The following is a 17710-nucleotide window of genomic DNA, read 5'->3' as shown; positions in this document are numbered from 1 at the left end:
TACAGAGCCTCGATTCGTCCACTTCGAAATCCAAAACAACAATAGGAAAAAATCTTGATACTATATTTGCGACTGCCTACCAAACAGCTCCGTTCGATCAGTTTTGTTTGAGTCAAACAAATTGCCTATCAACTTGTTCGTGCAACAACATCGTAATTTGCTCTCTCAATGTCGGGTAAAAACCGTTCGGGTACGTTCGAATGCTCTCTCGGCTTTTGTTTACCCGTTTCAGACAAGTAAAGTTTATGTTAACCATATTGAAGAAAGCGCCTCTAGCGGGAAAAGAATGCTTGATAAGATTCAGTGGGAGCTCTAATGCTAGCTAGAAGCAATAGTTTCAATTACTTCTATTGCAATTAATTATTAACGCTATGCTTTTCCAAGCCAATCCTTATGGACACCGGTTTCAAGATAACTGATCTCTCGGCAGTCATTTTCGCCCGTTAGAGGCGCATTCTTCAACCAGATTAACAGAAACTTTACATGGGAAAATATTTTCCCAAACGGGTTAACAGAGGACAACGTTTTCCCAAACGGGTAAACTCCGTTGGCATTACCTACAATGAGTACGAGAAAGAAAGCCCGGCGTTCTGTACCCGTCGCTACCGGTTAATGCTCTCCCCCAAATTCGTTTTCTCTCTTTTTCACGCTCTCTGCCGACTGAACAGCTGTTGGGGGAGTGCGTTAAAAGAGCACAGCTAGTTATTTTCAAATTTGGGCTGGCGCGAATTTTAAACAATTTCAAATCATAACTCAAAAAAATTTTTTTATTCAAATTTTATAAATGTTGATGAATTTTTTATAACCATGCAAATAGTATTTTCGCCGATCTATACGGTTTTATTTACTAATTTTCATTAACATTTATAAGGCCAAAGCATTGGTTTTGCCACTTTAATAGCCGTTTCAACTCCAACCAGCTGTTCGATTATTTTCAGAGCAAAATCAAAAGAAGTGCCAGGACCACGGCTAGTAATAAGGTTTCCATCCTGAACCACAGCCTCATCGTCTATATAGCTAGGCAAAGAAAAACATAGTATAGTGAATCTAAAATACTTAAAAGTTTGCATAAATATATAGGTTTGCAACGTTAACAGTATCATCATTTCAGCACAATAATTTTGCTCTACTAAATGCAATTTAATAAGTTTAAAGTGTTCACCAAGGAACCTACCAATAATTGTCCTTCAGTTGGGACTTCAAATCTGGATGCGAAGTGATGGACTTTCCTTTTCCAATTCCGTGTTTTGCCAGCGCAGTGGGAGCAGCACAGATGGCAGCAATCAATCCTGCTTTTGAGTCCTGGCAACGGAGCAAATCTCCAACTGCAGTCGAGTTCATCAAGGCCTTATTACCGGCCAGTCCTCCAGGCAGGACTACCACATCATAGTTCTCTTTGGTCAAGGCCTCTTCAAGCGAAGTATCTGGCACAATTACCACAGATCGGGAGCACTTGACCGGCTCACAACCATCTAAACCCGCCACGGTGACATTGATCTAAACAAAATGGAAGCCACAAAGGGATTATAGATTTTTCCGGTGTTTCTGTTAAATGTATTATAAACCGATCTATCCCAGCAGATAAGGTCAATAAGGCATTCATAGAAAATTTAATTATTATATTATAAAAACAATAGTACCCAATTGATATGTTATCTTCCCTTTTAGGCGGATTTCATAAATGCAATAATGCTGTTTTAATTGTTTAGAATGCAAGTATGTATTAGACAAATCTTATTTTTATCACATTAGCTTTTTGAAATAAGTAAAGACATATGTACAAGCAAACAACTCACAGTTTATTGATCACTTATGGTACTTCTTTCGAAATTTAATAATTCTCCCCAAAAAACTTACATTTCCTCGACGCAGGACATCGGCGGATATGGTAAACTCCATTTCTTCGGCACCTGGAGCCAGAATAATAAGAGCGGTCTTGGCCTCCTGGTTGGATTTGAACCTGGCCAGAAGATTGGAGTGCATTTGGAGACCCATGGTTACCAGGGATTTCCTTAGCATTGATATCATTTCAGCCCGGAATCGAAAAAGCAAGTCGAATATTTAGTTAAATATATTTTTATTGAACAAAAATGAATTGTATATGCTGTTTTTCTTACTTTTAACGCAAACTGAAATCGTTTTTGTTTCATAGGGGTTGGGTTGTTTTTGTTTGTTTAGAACTCAGATTTAAAACAAAGCCGCATTAATCGATAAAAATAATTGTAATTTGTATAAAACATACACATCTTGTTAAATATAATTGTGTTCTCATTAACTTAATTGAGTTTGTTGATTTTTGTTTAATGGTATTTGTATTGAAGCGCTTATAACTAATTGTTAGACAGCTTGAAAGAATTCTATCGAAAAGATCATCAACTCTCATTAATTCGCATATGTCACAAACTCTGATTTTGGTTTTGTCTTGTTACATATATAATTTTTGTGGAAAAATGTCGTTTACGTCGTAATTTAAGTCACATTTAAAACTGGTTTGATTTGTATTCGTCATTAAACTTGATTTTTGTTTTTGTTTTTTGTTTTGTTTTACTAATAACATTTAAAAAGATCACCAAAGTTACAGATTTCCCATTTTACGTTGCTCACGTTGCTTGTTTATCTTTATTATAATAATGTTGATGTATTTTGTTTACTCCGCTTAGATTAGAACTAATAATATGTATTTTATTGATTAATTACCCGGCATTTTGGTTGCTTTCTAAAGTAAGGGATGTACCAGATGATCTCTTTAATCTTAACTCACGAATAAGTGGTATTATCGTATTGATTTTGCTAGTCGAATTTCAGCTAAGGGACAATCATCATCGGATCTGATCTGATTCGCATTTGGATTTGGATTTGGAACACTACTTCTTCGAGAGTGGAGAGTGTGGGGCTATTTGGGGCTTATCGCGTGTGGGCTTGATTCTCTTTATATTTTATTTTAGTGGGACTCTGGGGACTAATTGGAAGAGTATACAGTACACACATATCATAAGTTAGTTATTCAAATATAACGTTTATAATTGCTTGGAGTTAGTCCGTCACTTCTTGAAATCTCGGTAATTGTGGCATATAATTTAATCGTTAGATTTAGATTTGTATTTTTTATTTCCTTTAGGAAGAGTTGTGCAAATTGCTGTTCTAGCTTCGATTTCGATCTGATTATATATCTAGGTATATATCTATATTTGTTGTATATAATTGTAGACATCTATAAACGGCACATTTATAAGTAATATGTAGAAACAATGCGATCCCAATTCTATTTCTTACTTATCTCCTCTCCTTTCCATTTTTTTCTTTTTATTTTTATTTTTCTCGATCTATCTTTAGTTTAAAGCTCAATTGAATTTTGACAGATAAAAATGTAAGTTCCCATGTGGATATCCCGGCTTCTTGTCTTTATTTTTTTGGGCCTTGACTCTGAGCAGAACATATGTTGGAAATGATATCTAAGGCCATCCACGTACGTCATCCAACCTCCTCTCAAACCTTTCCTTTAGCTGCACGACACTGAAGAAACCATTGAAATTGTAGTGTGTGTGAGTTGGTTTTGTTTTTGTTTTCTTGCGGGGAAAATCGGAGTTCTCCAGTTTACGATATATCTATATATTTACGCGTGTATATAGGGACAACTGTTACAGCCCATTGGTTTGGATGGGAAATAGCAGCTTGTTATTGGCATTTTCATTTAGTGATTGGGGGTTTCCCGTCCTCGATATTCTGCTCCATATTTTCTTTTTTTTTGTTTTGTTTTGCGAGTAGTTAAAGCTTTGGACTTTTCTCATGTATTGTGTTGGTAAAGTAAATTATTGTTGAATATTTCGCTCATTTTACAACTACGAGATGCATTCATTGTCGGCACACATTTCAGCTTCAGCTTAAACTAATTGAATATTTAATGTAAATGTTGGTTCTGTCTGGGCGATCTCAAATCGAGCCCCGAATCGCGAACTCCTTTGCATTGTTTCGTTTTCGTTTTTAGCTTAGAACTAAAATTGGTTGATTTGTTTTTCTTTTTCTTTTTTTTTGCTTCGGGTTGCTTTTTAAGTAAGTATTAGAAATAAATTTAAAATTGTAATCCCTTGTGTAGAAACTTTACTACAGAAAACAAATGGAAAATGAATAATTATAATTAAAGAAGTCAACAAATATATCCACTCATTGATTGCACAGCCCCACAAAATGTTAATCGATTCCAGTACTTTAGTAAGCTAAATATCTCAGTTGGTTAAAGTATCCACTATGAGCCTCTGTTTTATTTTATAACCATAAAATCAAACAAGAACTGAAAGACTATCAACATATGGAACACTTTTTTGGTAAGAAATTTAGGCCATAAGAGAACTGGGCTTTTGAACAAAATACAAAATATGAATCTAAAAAATTTAAATTGAAAGTTGAAGTTAAAGTTTTGAAAAAAATACTTTATAAATTAATTCATCAAATGTTTACTTGTTTATAAGTCAATTTTGTTAAATAACTATTACAGCTTTTGACGTGGAAACAAAATCTTCACAGATTTAAAATCATTTGATAAATACATATCTCTTTTAATGTTCCCCAGCAAATGAAGTCAAATCCTAAAGATTTCTGAAAGTTTGATTCAACATTTTGAAGGACTGCAACACTCCCTTCATGTTTTTGCTTACATATTTTTTTGAGGGTTACAAACTAATTTGTAAGTGCAGTAAATGATTAAAAATAAGCATAAAGATTTAAATATATTGTATTTTATAATGCTCACATTATGTACGATTGGCAAAACAACTTGCAAACTTGGAAACTAAATCTAAATACAAGGTTCTGTGAAGGATGTACACAAGTATAAATAAGGTTTCGGTCCGGGAGATAATTATCGTCGCCCAGGACCGCATAAATAACAACGCATCATAATGTTAACTTGAACTGTGTCCTCGATATAGTACAATTAATTAAGCATACGATTCATATTGATATTGTTTTTGTTTGTTTGTTTGTTTGTTGTTGCTTGTTGATTTTGGCGAAACTAAAACTACTTTGTAAAATATTGAAATGTTGTTTGCCTCCACCTCTCTCCGGGGGACGGTGGAGAAGAGAGTTACCTTGTTTATATTACCCGTACACCACTTTGCTCTAAAGTTAATTAATACGAAAATTACAAAACGAAAAGCAGGCCTGTTCCGTTCGCGATGTTTTTCCATTCGAAGAATCAACATGAGGAAATCAACAAATTTCGTTACGCTTCTTTTTAAAAAAATATAAGATAGTAGCTACAACTAAATATCGTTAGGAGGTACATAAATAATTGGGGACATTGAGTGATATGCCTTGGGGACTCGGGGAGGGGAGAAGTTCGGAGGAGTCTGATGGCTCGTGTGTGTGTGTTTGTATGTGTGTGTGCATACAAGTGGGGTTAACTAAAGACTAACATAAAATATCTGCACTTTCAACGTAACTGCTACCGCGTTATTTGCACTTTTGAATTTAAGTATTCTTATCTTGTTACAGTTCCATTTCGCTCTTTTTGTTTTTTTTTTTTTTTTGTCGTTTTGTTTTGTAAAAACTTTAAATGTTAGTTTTAGGCTTGCACTTCTCTCGTTATTCTGGCCACGCTCTCTTTAATCGCCCATTTAAATCTGACATTAAATCTGACATTCTCCGATTCTTTTCTTTTTTTTGGTAGAGCCCAACTTATAAACTATTAAATGTTCTTGCTTGGTTTCCATATATGCGCCCTAGTTATTGAAGTATTTCATTAGTACATGCTAAGTTGTGTGTTTACACTCTTTCAATGCTTGTCGCTTTAATGTCGCTTGTGGTTTGTTGTTTATAATTTGGTGGTGGTCTTCGTTCACAGTACAGAGAATCCGAGTGGTTGTTGGTGTTCTTGTGGTGTTGTTTCTTGCTGTGTGAGTCGATCAGCAACGTATTCATTTTGTTTTTGTATACTAAAAACCTTTGGTTGTATGCATTCATTCATATTCATCATTCATCATGTCTTCATTTCGTATCGTGTAAAAATATATTGTACAATGTAATCGTAATTTCTATTACAAAAGTTGTCTCTCTCTCGTGTTGATGACGCGCTTCGCATTTGTTTCACTTTTTTTTTGTTTCTTGTAATTGGTGTTGGTTGGTATTGCTGCCGTAGTTTTTGTTCCCTTAAGTTGATTTCCTATTTGCATTCAATTTGCTTGCTACGCTTGTTTTTGAGAATTCTCACTGTATGGCTGTCTGCTCTTTGTATTCATTTGTGTGAGTGTCGATGAGTGAGTGTGTGTGGGTGCCTTTGTGTTCTTTTGGGATCTGATCATCTTCTTCTTCTGCTTACCAGATAACTAAATTGCATGCCAGATTTTCGTGCTCCTCCCATCGCGCCCTCTCTCAAACGTAAAATGTAACTGTAAACTTATTTCTAAACCTTTAGGCTTGGCTTTCATCCGCTTTTCGATCTCAGGGAAGAGGAAGTGGGGGGAGTAGCTTATTCGAATCGAATTTCGAAACTGATTTTGTATTCTTTGACTTTTTGGTGTTGGTATATATATATCTATACATATATATATATGTAGGTGTGTGGGGGCGGGGTGGCGATACTTTTTAAGCAAAGTACATGACCTTCTTGGTGTCCGCGTGCACAGTGATGGCCCTGGCCATGGCACCTGGCGTGCGATCCTCGGAGCAGCCGCTCTGGTGCGATCCCTCGCCCGAGTCGTGCTCCTTCTCCACCAGATGGTATCTGCAAGGTAATTAAATTGGTAACCAAGGGTTCAAGGATGACAACTTCAAATTCAAAGACTCACCTGGCTCGGAAGGCCACCAAATGGGCGTAGTAGGCCGGCGCCGGTATGCTCACGGATCGGGTGCATCGCACATACGTGTGGCACAGCTGGTACGTGAGGCACTGCAGCTCATCGGAGTCAAAGTGATTGTCGTCCCACAGAACGTGGTAGTGCGACGGGCGACTGGTGCCCTGGATGCCCTGATGGCTGCACAGATAGAAATCGAATTCGGTGGGATGGGTGATGCCCACGTCGACGGTGGTGCCAGCGGGAATGTTGCCCGACTTGCCGCTCTGTTCCTTCTTCTCCGCGCAGAAGAGACGCGTATGATGGCGCTTCTGGACAACGATGAACGTGATGCCCGGCCGGTATTCCGGTTCCAGCTTGATGCACGCCTCGCGAATGGCGGTCAACTCGTGCTGCAGCACGTGCGGGAACTGACCCTCGGACACACCGTCGCGATAGAGTATGATGCGGTGGGGCTTGTAGCCGCCGGTCGACTTGTAGAACATGATCAGCAGCTCGCGCACCATGCTGCTCAGCTCCTGGATGATCTCCTGGCGATGCTGCTGCACTCGAACGGTGGCCGCGTAGCGCGACGGATGGGCATCCATGGAGCCAACGACGGCGGCAATCGAGGGCTTTTTGTTATCGCCAGCCGGTGGGTGGGTCACATCAGCACCCAAGAAGATGACCGGCTCGTTGAAGACCTTCGGCCGGATGGAGGGCACCAGAATTGAATTGATGCCGCCCAACTTGACGTTGATCTTGAGACACAGATTGGACAGCGTCTGCGGCGATGTTTTGTTCACATTCTTGGCCTGCACACACTGGGTGGCCATGCCCAAAACGGTGTCGCCCACGCGCTTAACCTCGGCATAAACGGGCGTCTTGCCGGGCAGAACCACCACGACGAGCTGGAGTCCCGGGAAAGTGATCTTCAGGTAGCGGAACATCGGCTCCACCTGATCCGGTCCAGTGGCGTACTTGCAGAAGCACGGCTGTCCAATGATCGGCATGCCGGCATCGTTCGAGATCTTCTGCAGCTGCTGGGTGAAGTTGCGCAGTGCATCCTCGCGCACGGTGCGCTGTGGAGCAAAGCAGGCTATGGCCCAGATGCGGATCTCCACGCCGGTGAAGAACTGCTTGCCGCGCATATCCCAGACACCCTGGTTGGGCGATGCCAAGCTGACCTTGTTCTGCGGCGGGAACAGCTGCTGGCCGGTGATCACCGTGGACACACGTCCCCCATACTGAAGCTTGGGCGGCGGCAAGACGCGTCCGCGCACCTCCATCATGCAATTGGAGATGGTCAGGCCGAACTCCTGCACATACGAATCGTTGTTGAAGTCGGCGCGCTTCACCAGATTGTTGATCTCGCGCTCGCGATCCGGAGCCGAACGAGCGGTGGCCTTGATCATCGTCGAGGTCTGCATGTCGGTCAGCTTCTTGATGCATCGCTGTCCGGCCACAATGTTGCACACCTCCAGTGGCAGGTAGGTGTGCTTGTGCTCTTGGCCCACCTGCAGGCAGGGCAAATGCGGATAGCGCAGCTTCATGCGGTACTTGTCCAGGAAATACTTGGCCACGGTGCACTCCACCGTCTGTCCGTTCTCCAATTGAAGTGGAAAGCTAAAAGAGTGGATAAAAATAGTAATAAAAGGTGAAGGGCTTCATTAACTAAAGGTTTCTTACGATTGCATTTGGGCGGGACGCCTAGTGACATTGCACACACGATACTTGCGACGCATCTGGCCGCAGTGGGTAATCTCGATCTTCAGGCCCTTGATCTCCTTGGTGAACTTGACGCGCTGCGAATCAGTGAGCGGTTTGCGCTGCTCATTGATGTCACGAATGTCCAGCACCTCGCACATAAAGTCAATGACTGGTTGAGACTTGTAGAAAGCGGTGGCCGAAACTGAAGGAAATTCAAAGATTAGCAATTAAAATAGATAACTTTGGAGTGAAATACTTACCATCAATGTTGAGCATCATCTTCCACTGCGAGGGTCGCACGCTCTGGTGGAAACCGAACCACACCTCGCGTCCACCGCCCAGCGGATGGTAGTAGCCTTCCGGGGAGCTGAAGAAGCTGCGTCCCACCGGCGTGTACGTCATGCTGGGCAAATGCCGCATGACCACGTCGAGGGCCAGGATGGCATCGTATGGAATCTGCCGGGTGCGGCCTTCGAGTGCCTCCTCCAGATTGAAGAGAGAGACCTGAGCCTGCCACTTGATCGTCACGCGAAAGATGCGATCCTTGCCCTCGCCGGGCAGAGTCACCTCCAGTTCCAGACGCTCATTGCCAATCGGCAGGGGATCGCGGGTGTACAGATTGTTACGGCCATCGAACACCGGCTTGAGCACGCCGAAGATCTTGCTGTAGGCATGCACCATGGTCTCGATGATCTCGCGGTTCACCTTCCGCGGACACTTGTCCGGCTGAATGTTGATGTCATAGTGATGCACATAGCCGCGCGGCATGGTCACCTGGAAGTGATTGGCCCGCAGCACAATGGGGCGACCCTCTCGCCCAAGATTCGGACGGCGTGGGCACGTAAAGACGGGCATGTCCGGCTGCGTGGCTGGCGTGGCCGTAGCAATCGCTGGCGTCACGCTGCCGGTGGTGGCGCCCAAAGCGGAGGCCACCTGGGCGGCAGTTGCAGCGGCACCGGCCACAGTTGCTCCACCAGCGGCCACATTCTGGGCACTCGGGCTGGTGACTGCGGTGGGATTGACCGACGAGCCGGGCGCTGGTGGTGCTGCAAAGTCAATCGCCAATTAGTTTCATCCCAAAACAACATTTTCTTAGGATAAAAAGTTTAAAAAAGAAAACAAAACTAGGCAATATCCAACAGTAAGTTTGGGGTTTTTTCACATGCTCAGATAAACCACAGGAATTTTTTATCAAGAAAACTTTTTCCAAATTTATAGATCTATCCTGTAGGTTCCCTCATTTTTGCAAACATAGTTTATGCTAATAATTTTCAGTACCAAAATTAGTTATTAAAATCCATAAAATGTAATTATTTCATTAGGTTTAAAACTTGTTTGTTATTAAGGAAAATTCAAAGCATATTTTGATGCATATGTTACGTAGGGATTTCTCGCAATTTTTAATTGGATTAAAATACTGAACACATGTTTATGGGGTACATTATGCTATCCTAATAAGTACAAAAATATCTTACTTTTTTTCTGTATAGTACTAATCAGGAAATTTCTCTTTAAAAACCCCTAATAAAATAGTTATTTCTTATCTTATCTAAAGAATACTTAAGTAAACAGGCCCCTTGGTAACTGATATATGTACTAACTGCAAGTCCTAAACATTTCAAAAGTGATCTCAATCAATAAAACAACAACCCTGATTCCAATGAGGTAATCCAGAGGCTTAGGAAATTCCCCCAAGTATACTACAAGCGAAAAATTGTCATGCAGCGAGCGTAGAACACAAAATAATACATATTAAAATTCAAAGATCGTTTTTGCAGGTGTTTTAGTTTAAGTGTAGAGTTATACTTCAAGTGCACTTTGCATGGAACAAAGAAACAAACATTTACACGAAACAAAAAGTCGAAATATTTTTTGTTGGTTAGTTTTTTTTGGTTTTTGTTAGTAACATTACGGCAAAAAGGTTAGTTGAAGGATAGGAATTTGTTAGTGGAGGAGCAGTGTGTCAGGAACACCAAACTAAGAAACATAAACACAAACAGTTTTGTTTAGCTTTTTCGAATCAATCAAATTGCATAAGGTAGGTTCGTTTAGTAATTTTAGTAATCGTTTTTGGTTTTTGGAGAGAAATTTACATGTGAGCGTGTCGAAGCTAGTCTGCGCCTGAGAGGGACTCTGAGGCCGAGTGGGCGAGGGGGTCCACTGTGACTCTATAAAAGAAAACGTAATCAAATAAACACAAGGTAATCAAATGAAAATGGAAATGAGGAGGTTCAAATCAAAAATCGGGTAATCGGGTAATGGCCAATCGATGGTTGTTGTCGATAATGGTAAATCAAAAGCATAATGTCAAAGGTGAAACGATGTGAAAACCGAAAAATTAAATGGCGATAAAAAACGAAAAAAAAAAAAAATAAAAGAAATAAAAGTGCGTTAATAATATTTTAGTTACAGTTTTCTTTCATCATCGTCATCAATAAATATATGTTTTGGATTAAATAGTGTGTATATAGTGGGAGCTGCTCTGCTGCCACAAGTCGTTTTCCTTTGGTCAGTTACTAAGTATTTTAAGTGGTTGGTTGGGTGGGTGTTTGCGTATCCAAGTCCTGGGTTAGCCACCATTTTGTTAATAGTTCTGTTATTGCACCCTATAACCCATGGGATCTCCTGCACGTGGAGTTAGTTTTGATGTTCTACTAGGTAAACATTCTGCCACCTAGATTCATAGGGCTTCTTGAAGGTCTTTCAAACAGAGTCATAAATTTTTAGTTCTCATGATTCTCAGATTATACATCATTATTTTCAGAAAAAAAAACATTAAAAATAGTGTTGTATTCCCATTAAATGTTCAAATTTCAAACAAAGGAACATCCTATGCGGCAATTATCAAGGCGTTATTAAATATGACATGAGTTTATTTTTATGGTTTTCCCTAACAACCCCTTCTCTGTTTACGAAGCTCTCTGTTTTCACCCTTCGCAGCATAAATATTCAAATTGAAATACGCACAATCGTCAGCAAATTGCGTCGCAATCATAAAGAGTCTGCTCTTGAAACCCAGAATTCAGACAGAGTCGTAGGCCCCCAAAAGCTAAAAACGAGCAACCCCCGGAAAATCAGGAAACTATTGCGACGCGACGGTCGTTGACCCAATTTTTTGCGCATTTTCAACTCTGCACTTTGACGCACGTGTCTGTGTGGGAGTTTCACACTACTATAAAGTCTGGCACTTGCAATTTATATATATGTACGTACATATATATATCACATGTAGGTGCAAGTAGAACATCGAAAACTTGATTAGTGGGTGATGGGCGAAGGGGGAAATGGGGGGGCATATTGGGAAACTTGTGGCAGCAGCAGTTTCTTTAGTCTGGAAATTGACTTTTTCTTTTAGTCTTATTTTCTTCTTTTTTGCGATAGCCACTTACGTTGTCCAACTGGATACATGTTTTTGCACTAAGTTAGGTTTTGGTTTAAGAAAAATAATTAATGTATAAAAGATTGGCTCGTGTTGTTTTTCTTCTCGTTTTTGATGTTTCGTGTTTTGGTGTAAAATGTAATTGATTGTTGTTTTCTTTGTTGTGGTTGTTGTTGTTGATCTTGCTTTTGGTTTTCTACTAATTATTTTTTTTTTTTTTTTTTTTTTGATTTCAGCCTTTTGCTTATCACACTTTAAAGTAGTTTAAAGTTTTATTCGTTTGGTTGATTTTTCATTTGTTTTTTTGTTGTTGTTGTTGCGCGTGGGCGTGGCGTAGGCGTATTTATATAAATTGGAATTAGCAACAGACAAGTTGGGTATTATCTCGTCTCTGCCTCTTTCTTGACTTGCATTATTTTATTTGTTATTATTGTTTTTGTTTTTTAATGTTATTTTAGTATTGGAAAAGAACACAAATGTAGGCACAGCTTTCGTTTAATTATATGTATGTATCTTTATGTACACACCTAGGCGTGTATATATGTATATTTATATACTTATATATGTATCTAATGCTCTTGTAATACAACTAAGAAAAAATTCTTCTTTATGCTCGCATATCTCGTGAGTGCAATTGTATGCGTCTGTGTGTGTGTGCTTCTCGGCTTGTGTGTGTGCTGCTCCGCTATACAGAAAGAAAATGCGTTTGTATGCGTTTTTTTATATATGGCAGCCCAAAAAATGTGTGCACGTAGAATTCTTGACTTTTTCGAGACGTGGTTTTTGTGCACCAAACACTTTCGCGCCGCCCGCTCTTACGCACAAACCGTGGCCAAGCTATTGAATTTTGATTTAGCACAACTTTTGTTAGCTTTTCACGTCGCGCATTATGCAAAAAATGCAATTTTCTTCAGCTTTTCCCACAGCAGCCACACACTGGACGTCCACACAAAAATCGTACTCGCGACGTGTGAGCGTGACGCATGCTGTACACTCTTAACCACACTTAAATGAGGGCAAAGCACCCTCGCTTTAGGGCGTGCGAGTGAGCGAGACGACTGTATGTGCAAGCAAACTATGCCTGGCAAAACAGGGTTGCTTCCAGTCAGCATTTCAGTGTTGAAAGACGCTAAGGGGCTATCGGTTTCCTTAAGAAATCGTTATCGCCGCCCAGCTGTTACGTAGCGTGTTTGTTACGTCGTGTTTTTGGGAAAATTTTCTGTTTTCCTTGCGCACAAAAAACATAAATAATGTCGGTTCCTTTTAGTGGAGCGCTTCGCCGTTCCGGCGGCATTGTTTCAGCAATTGGCAAGCAGCTGAAGGGCGTGAATTTAAAGGGAGTCAAGCGGATAACTGTGCAGTTTGATCCATTTGCGGAGAACGTCAAATCCACACGGTGAGTCCGGAAAAGCGCTTTTCTTTTATCGATAGCGGGACATGCGCAGTCTTCTGCACCGAATGGGAAAATTTTCACAGAACCAAAGTGAAAAGCAAAAGAAAAATAGGACACGAAAAACTGAGATAACCGAAAAAGGTGCAGTGAAGTATTCACACTAAAACCGGGCCTTTCAATGAGTTGTATGCGTTGAAAAAGTGAATGATAAACTAGGGGAAACTCACCGTAAACCTTTCCGATTATACCCACGGCGGAGGTCATCTGGAGATCCGGAAAAGTCAGCGGCAGCGTGTGCGGATGGAGCTGAGCTGGCCCACCGGGAGCCAGCTCACGCTCCGTGGACATTTTAGTCGGTGTCGGCGTCAGTTTGAGGCGGCTCTGCTGTCCCTGGAAGATCGGGGGAAAATAAACAGAAAGTCGGTGAAAATCAATAGCCCATATTGATCAGCATTTCTTCATCTGCCCACAGGGAATTCCTGTTCCTGCTCTCCACACCAAAGGTGGCCCTAACGAATCCCAAGTGCGTGGTCAAATCGGAAATCGTGTGCGATCGCCAGCCAGCCAACATCAGGTTCGCCCTGATTGATTCAGCACAAGGTATGTTTCAATAAGATGAGTTTTGCAGAAGTCTTTAACTGTCAATAAGCTTAACTTAGTTCTTTGAATTAATTTCAATTACATTTTTTAATTACCCAAATAAAGAAAGAGATTTCAAAGAAAGCTACTTTAGAGTTTAGATAAAGAGGATTTCTGCAGCTGCACTTTATAAACATAACTAATACATATTCATTCCGCAGAGCAAGCCAAAGTCAAGGAGATCCGCTTCAACAGCGAAAACCTCGACACACTAGAACTCCTGCAGCTGTGCAACAGACACGTCTCCAGCTTGGCACCTCCCGAGGAGATCACCAACAAGGTCCTGACCAAGGCGGAGAAACAGAAACTGGGAGGAGGAGCCGGTGGCGGAAAGAAGGCACCCAAGAAGAAATAGAAGTAGAAGTGGACACAAAACAAACAAAAAACAAAACCATCGTCATGGTGAGGAAACACAAGGGAACACTGGCGGTGATCGAGAAGATCTACAACGATATACCAGCCTTCTCCGACATCTTCACCGAGGAGAGCTTCTACATGTTCGCCTTCTGTTTCACGTGCGCCACCGTCCTGGTGGCCTTCATCCTCTCCCGGTTCATCACCATCAAGCCCGTCGACTTCTAAGCCAAATGTCCTGTCTTATTCCTCACACGTACTTTCAAATATATAAGCTTTAACATGTACCACTCCGCACTGTATTGTCTTTTTGGCCCGACTGTGCAAAAAGGGCAGCGTTCATTTCGGTCCGTCAGCCTGTCGGTCGGGTTTTTTAATGCTTTTTTTTCTGTGCGAAACCAGTTTTTGGTCCCTGGCAAACCGGAAAATCATCTGCTCCTTCTGCTGCTGCGGCGGCTGTTTGCTGATGTCAGCGGATCAGAGGAGAGTCGCCCGCCGGCCAGAGCTTATAATCACAATGGGGCGGGAGGAGCCGTTGATAATTGGACTGGAGGAAGTCGACCAAATGTGCGATGCAAAGTGGACATGGCTGTGGTGGACCCACAGAAAGGGGATCGAAGATTGGCCAATCACTTTGTGTTTTTGTTGGATTTTTTGGGGATAAACATAAGATTTACATTTTTATTGCGTAGACGCACATTCATTGAGTTCGATTTATTTATGTTACTTTAACGAGCTGGAAAATAAATGTAACAATTTAAAAAAATGTGAAGATATTTGAGACGGCAAATGTTTCAACTGAAACTACATCTGTGTGTCCATTAAAGTTTTCATAAATACCTTTTTGTGGGGCATATAAAAGTGCAACAGGCAACGGAGAAAGCTCCTTGGATGCCAAGACAGCTGTTGGGATGAAGTTGCCTCTGCTGCTCCTCTTTTTTGGGGGGGCAAGGGAGCCAAGTGCACTATACACTCCAAGCTTTGAGCTAAAGTTTTAAAATGGCGCGCTGCGAATGTTTGGATGTATCTGCTAAATCGATGAAATTGCTGCAACTGCCAACAAACTGTTGAAGTGTGGCAGCTGCACAATTGTTGGAGAAAGTTGCCCCAAAAAGCTGCGGCACCCTGTGATTAATCGAATTCGGTGCAGAGTAGCCAAGTTCAATGTCAGGCTGGAAGCTTTCCCCGCCTGTTGGTCAGCCATGTTAAAGGAGTCGCGTCGCAAAACTTTCGCCACCCACTTGGTCAACTTTGAATACTTCTATAAACATGCCGAGGGTATTGCAATTTCGGACAGATGTTGGGAAATACCTGAATGTCCTTTCCTGGTAGAATCCCCTAAAGTAAATCTTTCCCTGATCAGGCAAATAAGAATACAACTCCTACGCACACAATTGTAAAATCCTATACCCTAATATATTATTTATGTAATTATGAGATATAATATATAGACATTTTAATAAAACAAAATCAACATTAAGGGGAAAACTAAATTGAAATGATTATAATTCGGTCTCTAAATGACAGATTAAAGCAACAGCAACACAATCCCCTTTAATTTAATTTACTGTTATATGTACATACGTCTTACGGCATTTGAATTTAAAATGGTACATTTTTTAACGATAGCACTTATAGAAGGAATTTAATGAAATTTTAAGGAAATAGTAAAATACTTTTAAATGAAAGTGACTAGAAAGTACAAGCTTCGGATAGCCCAAGCGAACTTCCTTTTTCGATTCCTGACGTAATTTGCGCGGGACGAGGGGCGGCGTAGGAGGTAAGGAAAGTTCTATTGGAAGCTAAGGATGTGACCTTTCTACCAAAACATAAACACTGTCGGTACGTTTGTCCCGCTCTCACTAGCACTCTCGATGGCGCTCTCGAAAATTTCCTACAGCATATGCTCAGGCGCCATTTCTGTTTTGATTTTTTCTCCTTTTTTATGGGGGGACACCTCTGTTTTATCTAGAGCTCCTGCAGCTGTTCTGGAAGCCTCGATTTGCCGGCAAACTCAGAGGATCCCCATTAAATCGAGTGTTTACTTACGTTATCGTAAAATTGCAGCTGACTATGGGCGTCTATATGTTCTTTATCAGCTTTATCAGCGGTCAATTGAGCGTTTTTTGTTGCGAATTCCGTTTAGTTGGGGGAAATTCATTAAGGAATTGCGTGGGGTTTGCGTCTTGACTGGATATAAACCGTTACTGGCTTTACTTATCCAGCTCTAATTGGAAGAAACGAGAAAGATACATAAGTGCAGGAAATGGTTAAAACGCAGTTTCTTGTGTGGCTGCTGTTGTTGTTGGTGTTGCCAGATCGTTAGACCGGAGATATTGCGAATTCGAAAAAGCTTTTTGTTTACTTTGTTATTTGACAACACACACTGTTTTTCGTGCAGCTCTTACTTTATTTAATTTTATTTTTTGCAAGCTTCCAGGCCGCATTTGTATGTGTGTATGTGCGAGTGAGTCAAAGTCAAAGGTTGCCAATATGTGTGCGACTCTCTCTCTCTATCGCTCGCTCGCGTTTTTTTGCGTTTGTTTTGCCTTTGTTATTGCTGCGGCTCTTAACTTTTTTATGGCAACTACTTTGGAGGGAAAAGCTTTCCCCACAATCCGCGAAGCAGTCATGCATTGGAAAGAAAATAACATACAGACTGCCAACACCACGCACACAGTCTCACGTCCGCCAAAAGCACCAAACACACACACACACATACGCAGCAGAGATTGCTGCAAAATGAAAGCACCAACAACAACAGATACAAAAACATCCAGCCCGCGACGTAAAAATTTGCGAAAAAAAATGGCAATTACTGCAGATCTGGAGTATATCCGTATGTTCGATCCGTCAGGGGGAGATCGCTTGAGATCTTTATGTATGAGATGCGGTAGCCAACTACAAAAAATTGCGAACGCGCGCGATTTGCACAAACACAACTTATAGGCTGGCCGTTTTGGAATTGAATAAAATAAATATTGTTGCGTGTGCCTGTGTGTGTATCTGTGTGAGACGGCTCGCTCAAAAGACAGAGAGAGCGGAATCCATGCTCGACAGGGACAACTATAAGGGGCTGCGAGCGAGCAGGGCAGCGAGCTTTTTGTTAGGGGGACACCGACAAAATGACCTTGCTTGGGATTTACTGAATTCCCGTTACTTCCATGAGTCCCCCGCTATTTACATTTGAATTTTAAATTAAACTTTATTTTCCCCATTTATTGTTAATTATTATATGCAAATCTCTGACTTCTTTTTTAGACTGCAATTTAAAAATATTTTGGGATAAAGTCAAAAATCTTAAGTTCAGTTTTAACAAAAATTATAAGGATGTATTATCAATTATATGTGATTGATTCCAAAACCAATTAAAACCCCAAGTTACATTTATCAAATTGATTTGAATTGGAAATCGATCGTTTAAAAACCATTTCACGATTAGCATTTTGATATTGTAATCCTCGAAAT

General features: G+C 41.0%; 4 protein-coding genes across 6 annotated transcripts; 2 read left to right on the top strand and 2 right to left on the bottom strand.

Annotated features, from left to right (window-relative positions):
* Window positions 1-819: 819 nt before the first annotated feature.
* On the bottom strand, window positions 820-2414 carry LOC108096644 (protein DJ-1alpha). The gene is made up of 3 exons (XM_017198407.2): window positions 1858-2414; window positions 1175-1497; window positions 820-1017 (listed from the first exon to the last, which is right to left on the bottom strand). Exons 1-3 carry the CDS (start codon window positions 2026-2028, stop codon window positions 858-860), a joined length of 654 nt encoding a protein of 217 aa, XP_017053896.1. The 5' UTR covers window positions 2029-2414; the 3' UTR covers window positions 820-857.
* Window positions 2415-4713: 2299 nt separating this feature from the next.
* On the bottom strand, window positions 4714-17205 carry LOC108096642 (protein argonaute-2). 3 transcript variants are annotated; one of them, XM_017198406.2, is made up of 8 exons: window positions 17062-17205; window positions 16292-16469; window positions 13477-13639; window positions 10571-10645; window positions 8738-9523; window positions 8457-8679; window positions 6783-8393; window positions 4714-6718 (listed from the first exon to the last, which is right to left on the bottom strand). In XM_017198406.2, exons 3-8 carry the CDS (start codon window positions 13595-13597, stop codon window positions 6580-6582), a joined length of 2955 nt encoding a protein of 984 aa, XP_017053895.1. In that variant the 5' UTR covers window positions 13598-13639; window positions 16292-16469; window positions 17062-17205; the 3' UTR covers window positions 4714-6579. The 3 variants fall into 3 exon arrangements, with proteins under 3 accessions (XP_017053895.1, XP_017053893.1, XP_017053894.1); XM_017198404.2 differs by lacking the exons at window positions 13477-13639; window positions 16292-16469; window positions 17062-17205 and adding an exon at window positions 11867-12865; XM_017198405.2 differs by lacking the exons at window positions 10571-10645; window positions 13477-13639; window positions 16292-16469; window positions 17062-17205 and adding an exon at window positions 11867-12866.
* On the top strand, window positions 13008-14243 carry LOC108096645. Its single transcript, XM_017198409.2, has 3 exons — window positions 13008-13252; window positions 13722-13849; window positions 14050-14243. The coding sequence occupies exons 1-3, from the start codon at window positions 13107-13109 to the stop codon at window positions 14241-14243; spliced, it is 468 nt and encodes a 155-aa protein (XP_017053898.1). The 5' UTR covers window positions 13008-13106.
* Window positions 14288-14529, top strand: LOC108096646. Its single transcript, XM_017198410.2, has one exon. It carries the CDS (start codon window positions 14288-14290, stop codon window positions 14468-14470), a length of 183 nt encoding a protein of 60 aa, XP_017053899.1. The 3' UTR covers window positions 14471-14529.
* Window positions 17206-17710: the final 505 nt, after the last annotated feature.

This window comes from Drosophila ficusphila, unplaced genomic scaffold (assembly GCF_018152265.1).
Source record: "Drosophila ficusphila isolate 14025-0441.05 unplaced genomic scaffold, ASM1815226v1 contig_414, whole genome shotgun sequence".
Taxonomy (NCBI): Eukaryota; Metazoa; Arthropoda; class Insecta; order Diptera; family Drosophilidae; genus Drosophila; species Drosophila ficusphila.
This window is presented reverse-complemented; position numbering and strand designations above follow the sequence as displayed.

Excerpts from the sequence above, each read along its gene's own strand:
- LOC108096645 (XM_017198409.2), top strand. The coding sequence starts at position 13,107 with ATGTCGGTTCCTTTTAGTGGAGCGCTTCGCCGTTCCGGCGGCATTGTT. Across the intron at positions 13,253-13,721 it reads GAGAACGTCAAATCCACACG|GGAATTCCTGTTCCTGCTCT; the intron begins GTGAGTCCGGAA and ends ATCTGCCCACAG. Across the intron at positions 13,850-14,049 it reads CCTGATTGATTCAGCACAAG|AGCAAGCCAAAGTCAAGGAG; the intron begins GTATGTTTCAAT and ends TTCATTCCGCAG.
- LOC108096646 (XM_017198410.2), top strand. The coding sequence starts at position 14,288 with ATGGTGAGGAAACACAAGGGAACACTGGCGGTGATCGAGAAGATCTAC.
- LOC108096642 (XM_017198406.2), bottom strand. The coding sequence starts at position 13,597 with ATGTCCACGGAGCGTGAGCTGGCTCCCGGTGGGCCAGCTCAGCTCCAT. Across the intron at positions 9,524-10,570 it reads TAGCTTCGACACGCTCACAT|CACCACCAGCGCCCGGCTCG; the intron begins GTAAATTTCTCT and ends TTGACTTTGCAG. Across the intron at positions 8,680-8,737 it reads GATGATGCTCAACATTGATG|TTTCGGCCACCGCTTTCTAC; the intron begins GTAAGTATTTCA and ends AATTTCCTTCAG.
- LOC108096644 (XM_017198407.2), bottom strand. The coding sequence starts at position 2,028 with ATGATATCAATGCTAAGGAAATCCCTGGTAACCATGGGTCTCCAAATG. Across the intron at positions 1,498-1,857 it reads ATGTCCTGCGTCGAGGAAAT|ATCAATGTCACCGTGGCGGG; the intron begins GTAAGTTTTTTG and ends CATTTTGTTTAG. Across the intron at positions 1,018-1,174 it reads CAACTGAAGGACAATTATTG|CTATATAGACGATGAGGCTG; the intron begins GTAGGTTCCTTG and ends TTCTTTGCCTAG.